The following is a 19,383-nucleotide window of genomic DNA, read 5'->3' as shown; positions in this document are numbered from 1 at the left end:
AGCAGTTCCGCAGGCATTGTACAGTACAAAGCAAAGCAATGGGTTTTCAAATCCACAGTGCACATGCTGCAGATTTTTCTGTGGTTTTAAATCCGCAGCATGTCAATTCTTTCTGCGGATTCTGCAGTAGTTTGACACCTGTTCCATTGTCCAGATGTCAAACTGCAGGGGAAAACTGCAGGCAAATCCGCAGGTCACTTTACCTGCGGTTTTACCTACAAATCCGTGCGGAAAAATCCGCAGCTGAATCCGCACCGTGTGCACTCACCCTTAAATGTTGACTTGGACAACAAACTTATTCAACATCATGCTTTTCTTATAAAGGACATGGAAGAACAAAAACGAAAAGACTATTGGATCTGTACACAGAACCCAGTATCTGCAAGGGCTATGCCGTACGTAGCCTTACCTCTGGAGCCATGGAAGGTATTAACACCACACTGCATACACACAGAAACCTGGACTCATTTTAAGTTTTGGGGAAAAGATGTGCCCCGTGATATATCAACCTCATTGGCTATAGTCGGATGGGCCGCTAATCCCTGGTTCCAGTTTAATATAACGCGACCTAAGGTACAAATGTAGTGGCAGGAGTATTATTCAGAAGTTGGAAATGTGGTCAAAAAGAGGAGGACTGAGATCCCTCATTCAGACCCCATTCCCAATGATGGACTGTGGTTCAGTCTAACACATTGGAGCAAATACCTGTGGTGAGGACAATAATTGCTTCCGTATATACACTCATGATCAAACACAGGTAAATGAGATGGTGTACCAAATCATAGAATCATAGAGTTGGAAGGGACCTCTTGGGCCATCTGGTCCAACCCCCTGCTCAAAGCAGGATTCGCTAAATCATCCCAGTCAGATGTCTGTCCAGCCTCTGTTTGAAGACATCCATTGAAGAAGAACTCACCACTTCTCGTGGCAGCTTGTTCCACTCATTGATCACTAACTGTCAAAAAGTTTTTTCTAATATCTAATCTGTGTCTCCTCCCATTCAGTTTCATCCCATTGCTTCTAGTCTTTCCTTGTGCAAATGAGAATAAAATAGAATCATAGAATCGTAGAGTTGGAAGATGGTGTTGAAGGCTGTAAAACATCTATCGGTAAAATAGTAAGGAAAGAAATGGGTAATTGTACATTTGGTATAAATGGAAAAATAAAAAAAGTAATACTTGACGCGCCCATAAACCTATGTTGGGACTTTTGAATTTATACCAATGTATACAGACCCCTGGTCACATTTATGTTCTCCCAGAAGGAGTATTCTTAGTTTGCGGACATCGTGCCTACAGGTGGGTGGGCCAGACATAAGAGGAGTTTTCACTCTTGCCAAACTAACACAAGCCACTTTCATAGTTCCTCATGGTAAAATAGACACAGCAGCAGTTCCAATTCACGCCTTGTATAGAAGGGCTGCAGACAATAAAGATTAGTGACCTGGCAGGATGGATTTCTGGTATTGTACAGACTTGCATGCAGATTTTCTTGTTTTGTTTATTGCTCTACTTAGCCATAAAAGCGCTGATATATGTATTACCTAAGCAATTGAATAACGTATGTGTAAAAAAGAATCTAAGGCTGAACCTTCCATAGTGTATCAGACTCCAGATAACTGCTGACAGGGGAAGTGAGTGTCCACACTGAGGGTGGTTGGGCGAAGTAGGTAGGAAGCCCCCGTATGGGTACTAAACCCATGAGACAGTAGCTCGTTTGTGGACACCAACTGACCCTGTGGCGAAAGGTTATACCATTTACAAAAGGGGGAAATTGATATAGAAGGGTTAATGTTTATCCTCCTTTTGCTAGAATTTGTTCTTATATTGTTATAGCCTTATAGTCTCCAATTCTAGGATTTTATACTTATCTCATATGAAATATTTTTAAGAGTCTGCAAAAACATGTTTTGGGTACATGGTAAATAAAGGTCATCATGACCTGGGTAACAGGGAGGGCTACAAGAGTTACATTACTGTAAATGGTATAAAATACTGCCTCTTGTGTGAATAAACTGGAAAAGTGATTTTCTCACAACTCGTGTGCATTCTTTGCTCAGAGCGCTTGTAATCTGTGGGCATGATCTCTTAATTTGGCCTCACTGGTGATCCGGCATATCTGACCGAGTCAGAATGAAAGCAGCTACTACAAGAGTGAGCAAATGTCATCTCCTGCCCTCTGTGATGCACTTGGTCTTGGTTGATATGGTTGCAGCACCGAAGACAAATTGAGATCACTTGCCACTACAGCTAAATGATCTGGTGTCATCTAAATATCAATAAATGAAAAGGAAAAAAACACTCTGGGAAAAACGAAGACAAAGACACAGAATTCATAGATAATCCATATCAAAGATTTGAACTTACCACCGATTGAACAACGACGGGCTATTTCCCAGAAGACTAATCCCATTGCATAGATATCAGCTCGCTTAAAGGACTCAAAATGTTTCATATTTATAGAATCATCAAGAACCTCTGGTGCCATGTATCTATAATATAAATCAAAATAATCTGTAATAGCATTTTGGTCACGTGACAGGTTCCCTTTAAAAGGGACACATTTGGGCTTCAGTCACATGGCAGTAATTTTTTTTACAAATACTGATAAAATATGGAGTATGTCAAAACCAGGAGATTGTCCAAAACACACAAGTGTTAATCTTTCATGAATGAGGCCTTATGCCTCAGTGCAAGGAAATTTGCACCACTTGCAGTAGGTTACAGGTTTGAACTCAACCAGAAATATCAGCATGGAGGGTTACAGTAGATATAAAGTATCTACACACCCCAGCTACAATAACTGTAAGGGTTCATACCAATCAGCGTTAATAAAAGCGGTCCGATGCAGTTCCTGAAAAGTCGTGTCATGCAAGTACAATGCGATTTTTCTCACCTAGAATCCGTGTGACATATACATGACATGTGTTTTCAATCCATAAGCAATTCGATTTCAACATTAGCTTTTACATAGACTAATTCTCTATGTCAATTAAACATTTTTAAAGTAAATTTTCTTCACTACATATAGCTACAAATATGTGAGTGACATATATAATTAATACAGTGTGTATAGCTTACTGTACAAGTATTTAATTACTAAATTAATAAGTTTAAAAAAATGGTGTGGATTCCCCGAAATTTTGTTAATCAGCCCTGGGAAAGCGGGCAGCTAGGGGCTGAGGTTTATAGTCAGGGAAAGGGGTAATACACATTGAGCTTTCCAGGCTATTAATATCAGCTCACAGCTGTATACTTAGCCTTTACGGATTATTAAAATAAGGGATCCCTCCAAAAAATGACACAGGGTCCCCCATATAATAACCATCAAAGGCTAGGCAGACAGTGGCATGCTGATATTAGTAGGATGTTTTTAGTCTGGGAGGGGGACATGATTATTGTCCCCCTCCTAAACTAAAAACATCAGCTCTCGGTTGTCGCCCCAGAGGGGCTAAGTATACAGCTGTGAGTGGATATCAAAAGCCTGAGAAGCTCCATGTTCATTACCCCCTTCCCAGGCTATAAACATCTGCCCCCAACTGTCCGCTTTCTATCCACTGGTTAACAAAATTTAGGGAGATCCCACGCCATTTTTATTCTCTAATATATTGATTTATTAAAGGGAATCTGTCACCCCTTTTTTCAGATATCGTATAATGATATCATTCAATTGTGTGTCACATAAGGATTCTCTTAGTACTTTTGCTTCCCCCTGACCCCGCACTTTTCATGCATAAATACCTTTTTTATATCGGTTCAGATGTATGTAAACTGCCACTGTCTGGTCTGCTGGGCGGGGCTTACTCAACAGCTCCTCCCCTTCCTGTCTTGCTCTACGCAAGAAGAAATGCGTAGAGCAAGACAGGGAGGTGGGGAACAGTTGAATAAGCCACGCCCATCGGACCGGACCATGGCAGTTTACATACATCTGAACCGATATAAACAAGGTATTTATGCATGAAAAGTGCGGGGTCAGGGGGAAGCAAAAGTACTAAGAGAATCCTTATGTGACACACAAATGAATGATATTATATGATATCTCAAAAAAGGGGTGACAGATTCCCTTTAATTAATTTAATGTACAGTAAGCTACACAAGTAGTGAACTAATTATGTCACTCACATATTTGTAGCCATTTAATATATATATATATATATATATATATATATATATATATTCTGACTTGTCACAAGGCGATTTTACTGTACTCGGCCGATGAAATAACAGTTTTTCTAGGAGTTGGGTGTGTAAAAATCAGACGGCACACGATTGGTCAGAGTGTTGTGTGATTTTTTTTTTCTCACATCTATTGACTTGCATTGGCGTATCTCGTTCTATATAGGCGGACAATCGCTTTATGCTGCAATTTTTATCTCACTCTGATCTGAGCACAGGAAAAAAAAAAACGCAGAGTCATAGAACATTAGTCAGAGGGCAATCTGATTATCATATTGTACTCATTATTTTTCTCGCAAATGAACATGAGCCCTAAGAAGAATCATTTCAGAACTTTTTCCACCTTAACTGTCACCCATAATCTGTGCAAATATATTAAATAAAAAAAAAGTATTTTTGGCGGCGGAAAATAAAAATGACAAAACTAAAACAATATATTAAATAAAAAAAAGTCTTTTTGGCGGCAGAAAATAAAAATGACAAAACTAAAACAATGTGGTTGCGCAAGTGTAAAAACCCTTTTAAAATTGTGGATACGGTTGTGGGTCAAATTAGCCAATCAAATTTAAACATGGGTTAAAGGGAACATGTCAGGTCCCGTGATCCCAGAACCAACAGCAGTTGTGTCTACATAGTTAGATACCCTGTCCAAAGTCTATTACATTACGCCCACATTTCTAGTCCATTTATGATATGTAAATGAGGCCTTTGACTAGTCAATGGGGTGTTAGAGTCACCAGATTAGTCTGCCCACTTAGAATATTATCACACCCTCGATTAAATTACTTACTAACATGATAACATGACTTACAAGTGCAGGAGTCATCACAAGCACTATACAAACCTTGCGCATGTGCACGGCTTCTTTCCTTTACTGCTTTGATCTTCTAAAGCTGGGTGTAGGAGTGCTGGCCTCAGAGAGGTGCACTACGCATGATCGCAAGTCAATATCCGATCATGTGCAGTGCACCTCTCTGAAGACGGCACTCGTACACACACAGCTTCAAAGGATCAATGCAGTGAGGGAAATATGTTGCACGTGTGTGCAAGGTTTGTATAGTGCTGGCGATGGCGCTTGCGAGGACATCGTGTTAGTACGTCAGCATGTTATCACGGACATGATAACATGCTAAGTGGGCAGACTAGTCTGGGGACACTAAGGGTTCCGTTTCACTTAGCGGCGCACCAGCGATCCCGACAACGATGCAACCTGGTAGGGATCGCTGGTGCGTCGCTAAATGATCGCTAGTAAGCTGCCAAACAGGCAGATCTCTGCAGCGACGCAGCAACGATCCAGCGATCAAACACAGTGATGCATGCTGGCCAGCGGGACGCCGACGACGAAAAAATGTCCCAGGACATTCGAGCACGATCAGCGATATCCAGCAGGGGGGCCAGTCGCTGCTGCGTGTCACATGTAGCGAGATCGCAGGCGAGATCACTGTTGCGTCACAAAATCGGTGATGCATTAGCGATCTCGCTATGTAAGACGGGGCCTTTACACCCCATTGACTAGTCAAAGGCCTCATTTACATATCGTAAACGGACTTTAGAAATACTTTCTAAAGATCTGTGTGTATGTAATATAATAAACAGACTTTTAGGCAAGGTATTTAGCTGTATAGACAATGTCTGGTAGTTCTGGGAGAACCTGACAAATTCCCTTTAAAAATAGTGGTCCGTACACAGCTGCCACCAGATGAAGTGATTTAGTAACCTCATAATGTTTAGGAGTTTTACTGGGATTTTCCTGAGATTTCCTGAGTTGCATTTTACAGCAAAAGCCATGGTACACAATCAAATTACATCACAGCAAAGGGATCATAGTTTGGAGTCTGCAGCGTAAAATAAGCACTGGGACAAGCTTAAGACCAGCACAAGCAGGCACTACAGCATAGAGCATACAAACAGGACATTTTTTTTGCTGTAATCAGCCTTCCTGAAACTGCAGTGTCCTGAAACATAGGCAATGGGCATTTCACACAAGTATTAAAATCCCTCCATTCTTAAGAGATAAATCTGCAAAGTTGTTTGCTTTACAAACACTTGCAATTTCAAATCACTTAAAAGATGTCATTTCAATTGCTCAAAAATTTGAAGTAAATAAAGATTTTTGGTACTCAAAACATTTTTCTTGTAGCCTACATTGGGAAACACAGAAACCTTGGGTTAATTGTGTCAGCCTCCAGGTGGCAGCATAAGAACGCTTCTTAGAAAAAAAGAAGACTCCTCGCTGCCCGGCTACACCTGGGCGGCAGACACCCAGTTATCTAATTATTGCAAAAGCAGAAGGAAGCGAAACACCAAGACTCTCTCCCACAAACAAGGAGGGTGCTGTGTTCTGCAGTGAAGTTTATGAGAAAGACATTTCATGGCGAGTACTAAAACTCTCTCAGTCGCTTCATTGTTGGACATAGGAACCAGGAGACCTTCCAAAACGGTCCATGAGTGTGGGAAAACTTATACAGTACAGAGGAAGGTATTAAAACTTGCATCCCTAGACGCAAAGGTAAGAACGCCACAAAGGTGTGGTTAGAAGACTAATTAACAGCTCTATTGAACAGAAGAACAGACACCTGGAGATGTAAAACAGAGGAGGCTTCTACCCCACAGGGGGAGAATGCCGTACCCTGGCAGGAACGCCCCGGTCACATTGGCAGATCAAACTCTGAGAACAATGGAAGCCATAGTGGCGGTCAGACATCTTCCACAGCATATCAAAATGACCCATTCGGCTACGAACATATGATAAGTAGTGATGAGCGAGCATGCTCGCCACTACTCGGTACTCGCCTGAGCATCTCAATGCTCGAGCTGCTCGTAGCTCGCCGAGTATTTCCGGGGGTTGCTCGGCAGGAAATTGGGTCCCCGCCTTACATGTTTGAAACTCTTTAGAGAGCCAATGAACATGCAGGGATTGTCTGCCACACAATGTAATCCCGCAGCCATGTTGGTTGTGGCACTACAGTGATTGGCTGGCCGCACAGCACCATCAGGTCTATATCAGACCTGGCACCGCCTTCCTCGTCACAGTCACCTCCGGAATCAGGCAGTGTTGGGAGAGTTATATATTTATTGTATCACAAAAAGAAGACAGAAATGACAATGATAACAAATATATAAATAAATACAAACAAAAATATTTTTACAAAAAGAATTTAATCCTAAAAAAAATATACATGTTAAAAACATCAAAAACATGAAAAGGTGTGCAGAGGACAAGGGGCAAGCAAACAATGGCTGATAGAGTAAGATATATATGCACTGATAACAAAAGTGAATATAATAATATGGGAGATGAATGATCTTCAACAAATATCAATATGCACAATTATCAGTGTATACTGATATAATCTAAAATAATAATAACAATAATAATGACATTTTTGTCATTATGGCTGTAAATAGTGCATAGATTTTTATGTATAACAATTATTGAGTTGATTTATCTAAAAATAAAGTGCATGTGCATGATTGCCAACTCAATAAAAGCAGATGTTAGTAACAGGAGCTAGTTTCATGCGCTATAGACCATCCTACAAGCACAACTGTCATACTGTCTGTTCAGCGTGGATGGCGTCAGGACAGGGAGGAGGAAGAGAGCACGGTCAGTCGTCCTCGTGGTCAGGACATGGAAGTCTTGCCTGTTAGCAGTCTGGCACACATGGCTGAGTTAATTATATGCTGCCTTTCTCGTGACCCTAGCGTTCTCAAAATTTTGGGTGACAATCATTACTGGTTGGTGACACTTCTAGACCCACGCTACAGGTAGAACTCTCTGTTATTCCGGAGGTGGACAGGTCTACCTAAATGGAGCAGTACAAGAAGGCCCTTGTTGCAGAATTATTAAAAAAAATTCCCTTCTGAAAAAGCTGGCAGCAGAAGTCACAGTTTATTGGACAACCAAGGAGTACAGGTGAGAGAGCCAACTCCAATCCAGCAGAGGCAGAGGAACACTGTCAAAGTTCTGGGAGAGTAATCTCAGACCCTCCCATCGCACAGGCCCTGAGGCGCGGGGCACTCTTACAAGGAGTGCAAAGTTTGGGATGATGCTGAGGGAGTACCTTGCTGACTGTACCAATGTCCTCTGTGATTCCTCTGTGCCTTATAATTATTGGGTACCCAAGATGGACACGTGGCATGAACCGGCTCTCTACGCCTTGGAGTTCCTGGCCTGCCCTGCCACTAGCGTTTTGTCAGAGTGGGTGCCGCTGGTGGAATTATAACTGATCGGCACATCCGCCCGTCAACAGAAAATGCTGACAGGCTGACTCTTATAAAAATGAACAAGGGCTGGATTGGGCCAGACTTCTCAACACCACCAAATGATAGCAGCGTAACAAACTCAAACCCAGTGTCTTTTTTGGGAGGTCTATTCCCATGCATCTCTTCACACCCACACATGGGTATACGCTTACTGATTTTGGCTATTTGCTGTTGTCCTCCTCCTTCTCCTCATCCTCCACCACCATATCATCAAGGTGACCGTGGTCCATGATGCTACACCCACATAATTTTTTTAAAGGTTGTTTATGATGCCCGTAAAAAAAAATTGTTTACAGTATGTTCATGTATACCCCCCAGGGGTACATGTTTGTCAGCCCATACACTTAGCGCATGGGCATTACAAGAAAAGGAGACCCGCTCCTTTCTAATGGGACCTTTTTTTATGAGGGCCTCCTCCATTTCTCTTTTAATTGGCATTAGAGTGCCTCCAAATTTTTGGCAGCCCTTGCATTCACTGCATAGGCAAACACTATGGGAGAGCCACATCCTAATAATGGGAACATTGTTTTCAGGAGGCCCTCCTGTATGTCTCTTCAAAAGAGTATTGGGGTGCGTCCAAATTTTGGGCAGCCCTGCCACTCACTTCATACGCAACAGTGTAGGAGACACACTGTTTAATAATGGGAACAACAAAGCATAGCTGGCTGATGGCTCTCTAAGATCAGCCATCAAAGACTGCAGGATAAAAAAAAAAAAAAAAACTAGGATAAAGGGAGAGACAGACAGCAGAAGTGATGAACTAGCTGCTTCAAAGGCAAGCTACAATAGTCATTCAATGCGAAAATTTTATTAATTTAGCTGTTGCTTTGTATTTAACTGTAGTCTCTAGAAAGTGAGGACCCTTGACGTGAGTAGAGAGCTAGTGTATTTTGGCCAAAATATTAACCAATATCTCCTAAGATAATATTGTTTCTGCCCATTTTATCTTTACAGGGTAAACCAGTGGCTTGCACGTCTGCAATGCACTGATTAATTAGACGGGCTGCCTAAAACTCTAACAGTAGGGGAATGTAATAGGCTGTTAGCTGGGCACTGTGCTATACATGTGTGATTAGCGCCCTATTGCAAGCTTCATCTGTGTGCAATTCTATTACTAGGCAATCATTCCCCTCCATGAATTGGTTGGTTGAGCGTGGTTGTTTCATCAGCAATTTCACCTACGTTCACCCCTTTAGTATGGGTGGACTGCTGCATTTTGTTTGTCCATTTTACTTTGCAACCTTGGATGGTAAATACCATTGCCTTTTTGCTGTATCTATAGCCACTCAATACATCTAAATGTAATGCCCTAATCACTGACAATGACTCCACAAGGGCAGAAAATCTGGAGTACTCCCAGAAAATGGTTTTTAACGTGCTGGCAGAGTCGAACTGTCAAGGGGATAAGGGGTGATTCGACTCTAGGGCTCAGGATGTGTTAATTCCGATGTAGAACACCATTAACAAATAACTCCGACTGGCCGAAGAAGCCTATACAAGTATGAACCACCAGAATTCCGAACTGCAAACCAAAAACGATTAGCTGAATGAGGCAGTTAACCCCCCTGCCTCTAGGATTAGAGTAAATGGTCTTACTAAAGGTTCTTATCCAGAAGAAATGTTTAGTGGAAATTCTCTGCGCTGCTGAATGATTTGGGAGACATCAGTGAATATGTGGTTTAATTGTGGCTTTATTCTACGCATTTTGAAGTTATAAGAACTTCAACCTCAGGAAAAAGAAGGACCACATGTCTGCTAAAGGTTGAAATCAATCAAAAGAGAACAATCATTCTCCAAAATGCCCAAAAAGCTAGAGTAGGGCTACCTTTACTGCTTGAAGTTTACAAAGAGCTAACAGGTTTCTTCCAGAGATGGAGATCCGGGCTGTAAGTTAAGGAAGCACATAGAAGTCTTGTGCTTTAGCAAAATGGAAGTCTGTCGATAGGTCTGAATAACCTAGGGTGAGGTCATAGACCTGTCGAAAACCAGAAATACAACCTACTGAGGGGGCAGAGTTAGCTGGACTGACTCACCTAGCACGAAGTTACAATTCACAAAAGTGTTGTGTGGAAACTGATCTACCAAGCGGTACATGCTAGATGCTAACTCACCCGGATAGTTGTCCGAGTGCCATCTGTATTGTGTGCATGCTCAGCCCTACGAGGCACCTGGCCTCACTTGTTGTGCTGACCTGCTGAGAAAAATAAAGGTCAGAATAATTCCAATGCAGTATGCAGTTGGCTTGGCTGACTCACCTATGAAGTGTCATTTACCCTGGGAAGTGGTCAGAGACCTTTCAAGATTAGTTACGTGCCATCTTCAACTAAGGAGTCTGAGACCGGTTCGGTGTGTTTCAATTAAATATTACAAATGCACTGCGTACATTTTCCGACTAGTAGGTAGTGATGGAAAACATGGATTTTTGTGAGTACTCACCGTAAAATCCTTTTCTCCGAGACGCTCATTGGGGGACACAGAGACTGTGGGTGTGTGCTTCTGCCGTCTGGAGGCTGACACTAAGTATACAAAAAAAGAGTTAGCTCCTCCTCCGCCGCATACACCCTCGCCCCCAGACCGGGCGTAACTCAGTTTAGTGCCTAAGCAGTAGGAGAACGCGTCTTAAACTCAGGCAAGAAATTATACGTCTGAAAAAGGGACCACCCTGATCCTTACATAAGGATTTGTATAATTCAAAATAAACAGATGCCAACTGGCTAATAGGGTGGGTGCTGTGTCCCCCAATGAGCGTCTCGGAGAAAAGGATTTTACGGTGAGTACTCACAAAAATCCATGTTTCTCCTTCGTCTCATTGGGGGACACAGAGACTGTGGGACGTTCTAAAGCAGTCCCTGGGCGGGATCTTAGCTCACCCAATCCATGCTATTTTGCGCCCCTGATTAGAGGTGCGCAACTGCTGCCTGGAGAATCTTTCTTCCCAGGCTTGCATCCGAGGATGCCTGGGTATGTACGTTATAATGTTTGACAAACGTATGCAAACTGGACCAGGTAGCTGCTTTGCACACCTGTTCCGCTGAAGCCTGGTGTCGCAGTGCCCATGAGGCACCCACTGCTCGAGCCGAGTGTGCCCTGATCCCTGCCGGAACCGGCGTGCCACTGATTTGATATGATTCTTGGACTGTCAGACGAACCCATCTGGCCAAAGTCGCTCTGGACGCAGCGAGTCCCTTCCGCCGCCCTTCTGGAATCACGAATAGAGAGTCTGTCTGGCGGAATGGCGCTGTCCTTGTCACATATCTCCTAAGGGCTCTTACCAGATCCAGGGTGTGCAATGCCTTTTCTACCCTATGCACCGGTGCCGGGCAAAACGAGGGTAAGACAATGTCTTCGTTGATATGGAATGCAGAGACAACCTTCGGCAAGAAGGGGGGAGCTGGCCTTAAAACTACTTTATCCTTATAAAAAGTCAGGAACGGCGGTTTACAAGATAAAGCCGCCAGTTCCGAAACCCGCCTAATAGATGTTATCGCTACCAGAAAAACGACCTTCCTGGACAGGTAAGGTAAGGAGACGACTTGTAACGGTTCGAAGGGAGGTTCCTGAAGGGCCCTGAGCACTAAGTTCAGGTCCCATGATTCCATCGGTGCCTTATAGGGGGGTACTAAATGTGCGACCCCTTGCATAAACGTCCTAACCTGCCAGACCGAAGCGACCTTTCGTTGGAAAAGCACCGACAGGGCCGAGACTTGCGTTCTGAGCGAACTCGGAGCCAATCCCGCGTCCAGCCCTGCCTGCAGAAAAGCCAGTACGTTGGGGATCGAAAAAACCAGAGGAGCCACTCCGCGATCCCTACACCAACGGAAAAACACTTCCCAAGTCCGATGATCTACCTTCGCCGAGGAAGGCTTTCGGGCACTCACCATCGTGGCCACCACATCGCGCCTGAATCCTGCCTGTGTTAACAGCCAAGATTCAATGGCCACGCCGTCAAACACAGGGCCCCTAAGTTCGGATGGCAGATCGGCCCCTGGGACAGTAAGTCCGGCCGATCTGGGAGACGCCAGGGTACGTCCACCACTAGTTGAACCAGATCTGCATACCAGGCCCGCCGAGGCCAGTCTGGGGCCAGCAGAATTGCTGGAACCTTCTCTCTCCTTATCTTTCTGATGACTCTTGGAAGCAGAGGTAGCGGGGGGAACAAGTACGGGAGCCGAAACTGGCTCCACGGAAGCACCAGAGCGTCTGCTGCGATTGCCTGCGGGTCGAGGGATCGAGCGACGAATCTTTGAATCTTGGCGTTCTCTCTGGATGCCATAAGGTCCACGTCTGGTGTCCCCCACCGTTGGCAGATCTGTTGAAAAACCTCGGGGTGCAGGGACCACTCCCCTGCCGCGACCCCCTGTCGGCTGAGAAAATCCGCCGCCCAGTTTTCGATTCCCGGAATGTGCACCGCTGAAATTACCACGTGGTTTTTCTCGGCCCAACGCAGTACCAGCCCGACCTCGCGCATGGCTGCCTGGCTGCGCGTGCCCCCCTGATGGTTCACATACGCTACCGCTGTAGCATTGTCCGACTGAACACGCACCGGCCGGTTTGTCAGCCAACGCTGAAAATGTTGCAGGGCCAATCGTATTGCCCGTATCTCCAGAATGTTGATCGGGAGAATTACCTCCCGAAAGGACCACCGCCCCTGGGCTGTGTGACTCTGGAAAACTGCTCCCCAACCCTGCAGGCTTGCATCGGTCGTCACCACCAACCACTGTTCCGGGGGAAAGGGTTTCCCCTGAACCAAAGACGAGTCGCGAGACCACCACTGGAGTGACCGTCGGACCGGTGGAGACAAACTGCACCGATGATTGAGGGAAAGCAGCCTTCGGTCCCATGCTGACAAGAGCGCATGTTGAAGCGGACGGAGATGGAACTGGGCAAACGGGATTGCCTCCATCGCCGCCACCATTCTGCCCAACACACTCATGCCGTACCGGATGGATCTGGAGCCCGGCTGAAGAAGGTTCCGTACCCCCTGTTTGATCCTTTGCGCCTTGTCCTGAGGGAGGATCACCAGCCCCTGGGAGGTGTCGAAAACCATGCCTAGAAATACGATTCTCTGAGCCGGAACCAAGGACGACTTGTTCCGATTGATCAGCCAACCTAGGCGGGCCAGGGTATCCAGAGTGATACCGACATTCTCCTGGCACGCCTGAAACGACGGCCCCTTTACCAAAAGGTCGTCCAGGTAGGGTAGTACCGTTATGCCCCGAGCATGCAGGATGGCCATAACCACCGCCATTATCTTTGTAAAGACTCTGGGGGCAGTGGCCAGACCGAAGGGCAGAGCAACAAATTGGAAATGTCGCCCTCCGATCGCAAAACGCAGGAACCTCTGGTGTGGAGGAAAAATCGGGATGTGTAGATATGCATCCTGCACATCGATCGAGGCCAGGAATTCCCCTGGATCCATGGCTGAAATGACCGAACGGAGGGATTCCATCCGGAATCGCCTGACCCTGATAAACTTGTTCAGGATCTTTAAATCCAGTACTGGCCTTACTGTCCCGTCCTTTTTGGGGACTGAAAACAGGTTGGAGTAAAAACCTTGCGTCTCTTCGCTTTTCGGCACTGGGACAATGACCCCGTTGCGCTGTAGCGTCATTATAGCCTGCAACAGACCTTCCGCCTGCGATTCTGTTCCGGAGAGCCGGGAACGGAAGAAACGCCGTGGCGGGAGTCCGACAAACTCTATCTTGTACCCGGACGATATCAGTTCTGCCACCCAAGCGTCGCGTGCCACTGCGACCCAAACGTGGCTGAACCTTAGTAGGCGTCCGCCCACTCTGTCATCCGTAGGTACGAAGTGCCTCGAGTCATTTTGCTGGAGGCTTTTGTGATCTGGCCCCCCTCGCTCTGGGCAAACGGCCCCGGCCTCTACCCAGCGGATTGGCCCTGTAAGAAACTTGCCTTTCTCTAATCTGACCATCATTTGCGGAGGTGGATGCCCTGGCCGAAGTCCACCTCCAGGAGCTACGAAAGGGCCGAAAACGCCTCTGCGTCTGCCTGAATGCCGGCCAACTCTTCTGCTGCGGTAGAAAACTACTCTTCCCCCCTGTGGCTTCTGAGATAAGCTTATCAAGCTTTTCACCGAACAATCGATTGCCTTGAAAAGGCAATGAGGTCAAGGATTTTTTAGAGATAGAATCCGCTTTCCATAATCTCAGCCATAATGCTCGCCTTACGGCGATCGCATTTGCTGCTGCCACAGCAGAACACTCGGCCGCATCCAGAGCGGCGCCGACGAGATAATCACTCGCTCCTGATATCTGATTTGTCACCTCCAAGATTTCCGCGGGCAGATCCCTGTCTTGGAGGGCCCTATGCAGAGTGTCTGCCCATGAAACCATGGCCTTAGCCACCCAGGTAGCCGCAAAGGAGGGGGCCAGAGCCGACCCTGCTGCCTCATACACTGAGCGGGCAAGCCCCTCTATGAGGCGATCAGTTGGGTCCTTAATAGAAGAACCGCTGGGTATCGACAATAGCGATCTTGATGCTAAACGTGACACCGGTGGGTCCACTACTGGCGACTCCACCCACCCTTTATGGAGTTCAGGAGGGAACGGATACTTTGCTTGCAGCGCCTTTTGCATTGCAAAGCGCTTATCCGGGTGTTCCCTATGTTTCTGGACTAGCTCCTCGAACTCCGGATGTGTGGCAAACCTTCTATGCGGACGCCTGGTTTTCTTGAAGGAGACCTTGTGACCTGAGGCCGTGGACACATCATCCTCGATCTCTAAAGTCTGGTTGACCGCCTCAATGAGGCTGTCCACCGAGTCCTGGTATCCCAGGCTTTCTGGATTCCAGGCTTCCTCCTCCTCCTCCTCGCCCTCGTCCTGATCGCTTCCTGAGCTTGGCGACAGGGAACGAGATGCCCTAAAAATCGCCGCCGACTCCCCAGAGGGCCCGGCCGACGGAGAACGAGCTCTCTTACCATGAGCTTGTCTGGTGCTGGAGCGGCCCCTAACGGACGAAGGGTCCTGAGACGTGGACGAGCTGTCTTCCGCTGGCAGACCACCATCCTTGACCCTGCCCGGGCCCCGAAGGGACTCAATTGCCTTCGTAAGGGACGTCATAGAATGCGATAAAGACACTGCCCATTCTGGGGGGTCCTGACCCCTGGGCTCTGCAACAATGGGGGGCTCCTGGGCTCGCTCCGACTCACAGGCTTCGCAAAATTTACCCGGCTGCGCCTTAGGCAGCCTGACCCCACAGGAAACGCAAACAGCGTATAGGAAAGAGTGAGCTTTCCCTTTGCCAGACATATTGTAGGGTAGGGTAGGAGGAGGAGGGTAACCCCTTCCTTGACAACCAGTGCGGCACTCGAAACGGGGTTGCACTCACCCACCGGTAACGTCCCCCCTCTTCCACGGGGTGCTCTGGAGGCAGCGAAAACCCTGAGACGTGGACGAGCTGCTTCACGTGCCGTTACTCGCCGGGGGCACTGCGGTGCACTTTGGAGAGAGGCGGCGGGGCTTCCGACCGCACTCCGGCGAGGAAATGCGAGGAGGGGGAGGGGGGCGGGAGCCTCCGGTCACTGTGCGCGCCCGCCGCGCTCCCCGTGCCGCCGGAAGTCAGTGGGCGGGGCTTCCGGCCCCCACCGGAAGCGGCGGGCCTCGCGCGGGCAGGCCTCGCGGATCTCCCCATACCGCGGGGACCGCGGCCGCCGGCGGGACTTCTGGCCGCAGAGCGTCTGCTGCCGCATGTGGCACTACTCGCACCGGGTTCCACCGGGGAGAGAGTCGGGCCCCGTGAGAAAAAGTAACCCCGTCGGGCGGGGGAACAGACAGCCCCGCGGCGCCTTCTGGAGGGTCCCGTTCCGGGGGGTGACCCTACAAACAAAGGTGAGCCTGCCGCCGGGGGGGCTCTCTTGGGGTGCTCTCAACCCCATCCCTGGGCGGGGAGGGGGAGGCTACTGGGGGTGGATGCTTCGATCCCCTGGCTCACCTGCGCCTCCAACTGCACCCCTGGTGTCACTACCTAGGGGTGGAAGGGGCCAACCTGAAATCCCGCGTTGCAGGAGAGGAACAAAACGTGGAGTCCGTTGGGGATCGCCCATCGCTCACACGTGCTCGCCCGTTGTAGCTCATGGGGAAATCGAATCCTCTCATCAGGATGCGTTGCCCCTCTTTACAAAATAAAAAAGAAAAATGGTTGTCTGGGGAAAAGTCCCAGATGTGTCCCTCGGTGCGGGAGAGAAAACACGTGGAGGACTACTCACACGTGGTCGCCCGTTGGTGATTTGGGGAGATCGGACCCTCTCTATAGGATCCGTCGCCCCTGTCTTATCTTCAAAGAAAGGAAAAAAAAAAAAAAAACCTAGTCTGGAGCTCCAGACTGCGTGTGCCTCCATCAGACACTAAGCAAAAAACTGAGTTACGCACGGTCTGGGGGCGAGGGTGTATGCGGCGGAGGAGGAGCTAACTCTTTTTTTGTATACTTAGTGTCAGCCTCCAGACGGCAGAAGCACACACCCACAGTCTCTGTGTCCCCCAATAAGACGAAGGAGAAAAAGGAGGAGGCCAACAGGGCTCAGGAAAAACTCTTGACTCACCAAAAAATGTCGCCACACAAAGGAATGCCCCCCCTCACCCACACTAAATGACCCAAACCAGAAATAGGGCAGAGGAGGGGCACAAGGAAGCGAAAGAGCGATGGGGCGGCTGTGAATACCAGCAGGTGCCTGGCCAGGGAGGGAGAACCTGGGCACCAATATACGACGACAACAAAAAACAATACAGGGAAGCCAGCGCAACAGAGGACTGAAGTGTTGTGAGCTCTCTTGATCCGACTTTTGAGGCAAGGCTCCCTCTGGTGGATACTGCTGGTAGTGGTGCTGGTCAACATGATGTTAACCCAACAGCTGCAGAAGATAATTGGAGGAGTGGTGGTAGTGACTGGGACTACATAAGCGAGCAGACTTCTCTCAGTGACTGCTGGTGATACTCCTTTCTTTGCTTACTGAGGATTTCTGTCTGCTGCCTGATCCTTCATTTTTTCAGCTAAGTGTCATTTGCTAAACCCTTTGCATCTGTTTTTGCCTTGCTGTCAGGGGTAAGCTTGCTCCCCCTGGGGCTGCTGGCTCCTGCCCTGTATTTCTGTATCTTGTGTTTGTTTGCTCAGTCCCCTGCTGTATTAGCCTGTTGCTAGCCACCAGTTCACACCTGAGTGCTGATATAGTGGGGGCGATGTTGTTGAAACCTCAGTATTTTTGTACATCAGTCGTGTTGGAATTATTAGGGTTTTTGCGTGATTGCAGACAGTGCCATTTCTGTCCTATCTAGTTAGTGTGGGCCCCATCATTTGCTCAGTCTATTTTCTGTCTGTGTTTGTGCTTCATCTCTTCTCACCGACAATATATGTTTGGGGGCTGTCTATTCCTTTGGGGATCTGCTCTGGGGCAGTTTAGATTTCACCTGTCTTTAGGCTTAGTTAGCCCTCTGGCTGTGACGAGTCGTCTAGGGCAACGTAGGAACGCTCCACGGCTACTGCTAGTTGTGTTAAGATCAGGGGTCTGCAATCCGCTGAGTGACCAACCTCTCTGGTGTTCTGGTGGCATAGCCTATTGCGCTCTCCTCCTCGGTGACCCATTCATAACACTGAAGCAAGTGACCTACTTAAATGTCGTGAACAAACATGAGCTTATGGATAGGAGTTAGGAAGTCCAGGCTCCACCCTCTGTTCTGTGCAAATGCATTGCCTTATTGTGGGCATGCGTGCAGGAGTCAAAGACAAAAGGACTAACTGCACCAAGTAACTGATCGCCGACTGTGTCAAGTCACATGATCCTACCATACGGATGACAGTCTAAGGCTATGTTCACACGTAGATTTAGGTCCTGCGGATTTTTCCGCGCGGATTTGGAAAAATCCACAGGTCAAAAGACCTGCGGTTTAGCCCTGCGGTTTCACACTTCTACAATGGCGAAGGTGTGAAACCGCAGCGGAATCCGCACAAAGAAATGACGTGCTGCGGATTTGAACCCGCAGCAAATCCACGCAGAAAAATCCACAGCATGTGCACAGCGTTTTTCAGTTTACCATTGAAAACAATGGTACTGTACAACGCACCTAAATCTGATGCGGACGCGCAGAGCCTGAAATGCTGCGGATCCTCAGCAGAATCCGCACCGTGTGCACATAGTCCTACTGAATAGACTGTTAGGCTATCAGCTGTGAATCCACCAGACTTCTACACAACACAACTGATGGTCCCATCCCTAATTATAAGGCAAGAAATTCCACTTATTAAACCTGACAGGGCACACCTGTGAAGTGAAAACCATTTCCGGTGACTACCTCTTGAAGCTCATCAAGAGAATGCCAAGAGTGTGCAAAGCAGTAATCAAAGCAAAAGGTGGCTACTTTAAAGAACCTAGAATATGACATTTTCAGTTGTTTCACACTTTTTTGTTAATTATATAATTCCACATGTGTAATTCATAGTTTTGATGCCTTCAGAGTGAATCTACAATTTTCATAGTCATGAAAATAAAGAAAACTCTTTGAATGAGGTGTGTCCAAACTTTTTGTCTGTACTGTACATGTTTGATATTTTCTGTTAAAGGGGTTGTTAAGGTTCTTCCCTAACAATGACTTTACTTTTTTTTTTTACATTTACACTTACCATATTGTATTTACGTGTAATTTCTTAAACCTAACCTGTCAGCAGGACTGTGCACAGTAACCTACAGTGTCAGGTTGGCGCCGTTATACTGATTAAAATGATACCTTGGTTGATGAAATCTGTCTTGTGGTTGTTGATTAATCTGTACGTAGGTTTTTCAGTTAATGATATGCTTGTGCTCTGGGGCGGATTGTGGGGGAGATCTTTATGTGGTTCTCTGCTTACATATTCATCTGTATGGCTTATGACCGGTCACTGATCATTCACTGACCTGCCCCCTATTTTACATACTGCATTACTATGGTGTGTT

At 47.0% G+C, this 19,383-nt stretch overlaps 1 protein-coding gene across 2 annotated transcripts in view; it reads right to left on the bottom strand.

The window, feature by feature from the left end:
- LOC141052640 (TGF-beta receptor type-1-like) overlaps positions 1 to 19,383 on the bottom strand; it is a 184,007-nt gene that overhangs the window by 43,496 nt on the left and 121,128 nt on the right. For both annotated transcript variants that reach the window (XM_073549861.1, XM_073549860.1), the window contains one exon: positions 2,367 to 2,491. In XM_073549861.1, coding sequence (XP_073405962.1) covers positions 2,367 to 2,491 — 125 coding nt within the window. The remainder of the gene's footprint in view (positions 1 to 2,366; positions 2,492 to 19,383) is intronic.

Source organism: Dendrobates tinctorius, unplaced genomic scaffold (genome assembly GCF_039654945.1).
Source record: "Dendrobates tinctorius isolate UK_male_01 unplaced genomic scaffold, ASM3965494v1 ptg000162l, whole genome shotgun sequence".
In the NCBI taxonomy this organism is placed as follows: Eukaryota; Metazoa; Chordata; class Amphibia; order Anura; family Dendrobatidae; genus Dendrobates; species Dendrobates tinctorius.
The sequence above is the reverse complement of the archived record's forward strand: the minus strand, read 5'-3'. Positions and strand labels throughout refer to the sequence as shown.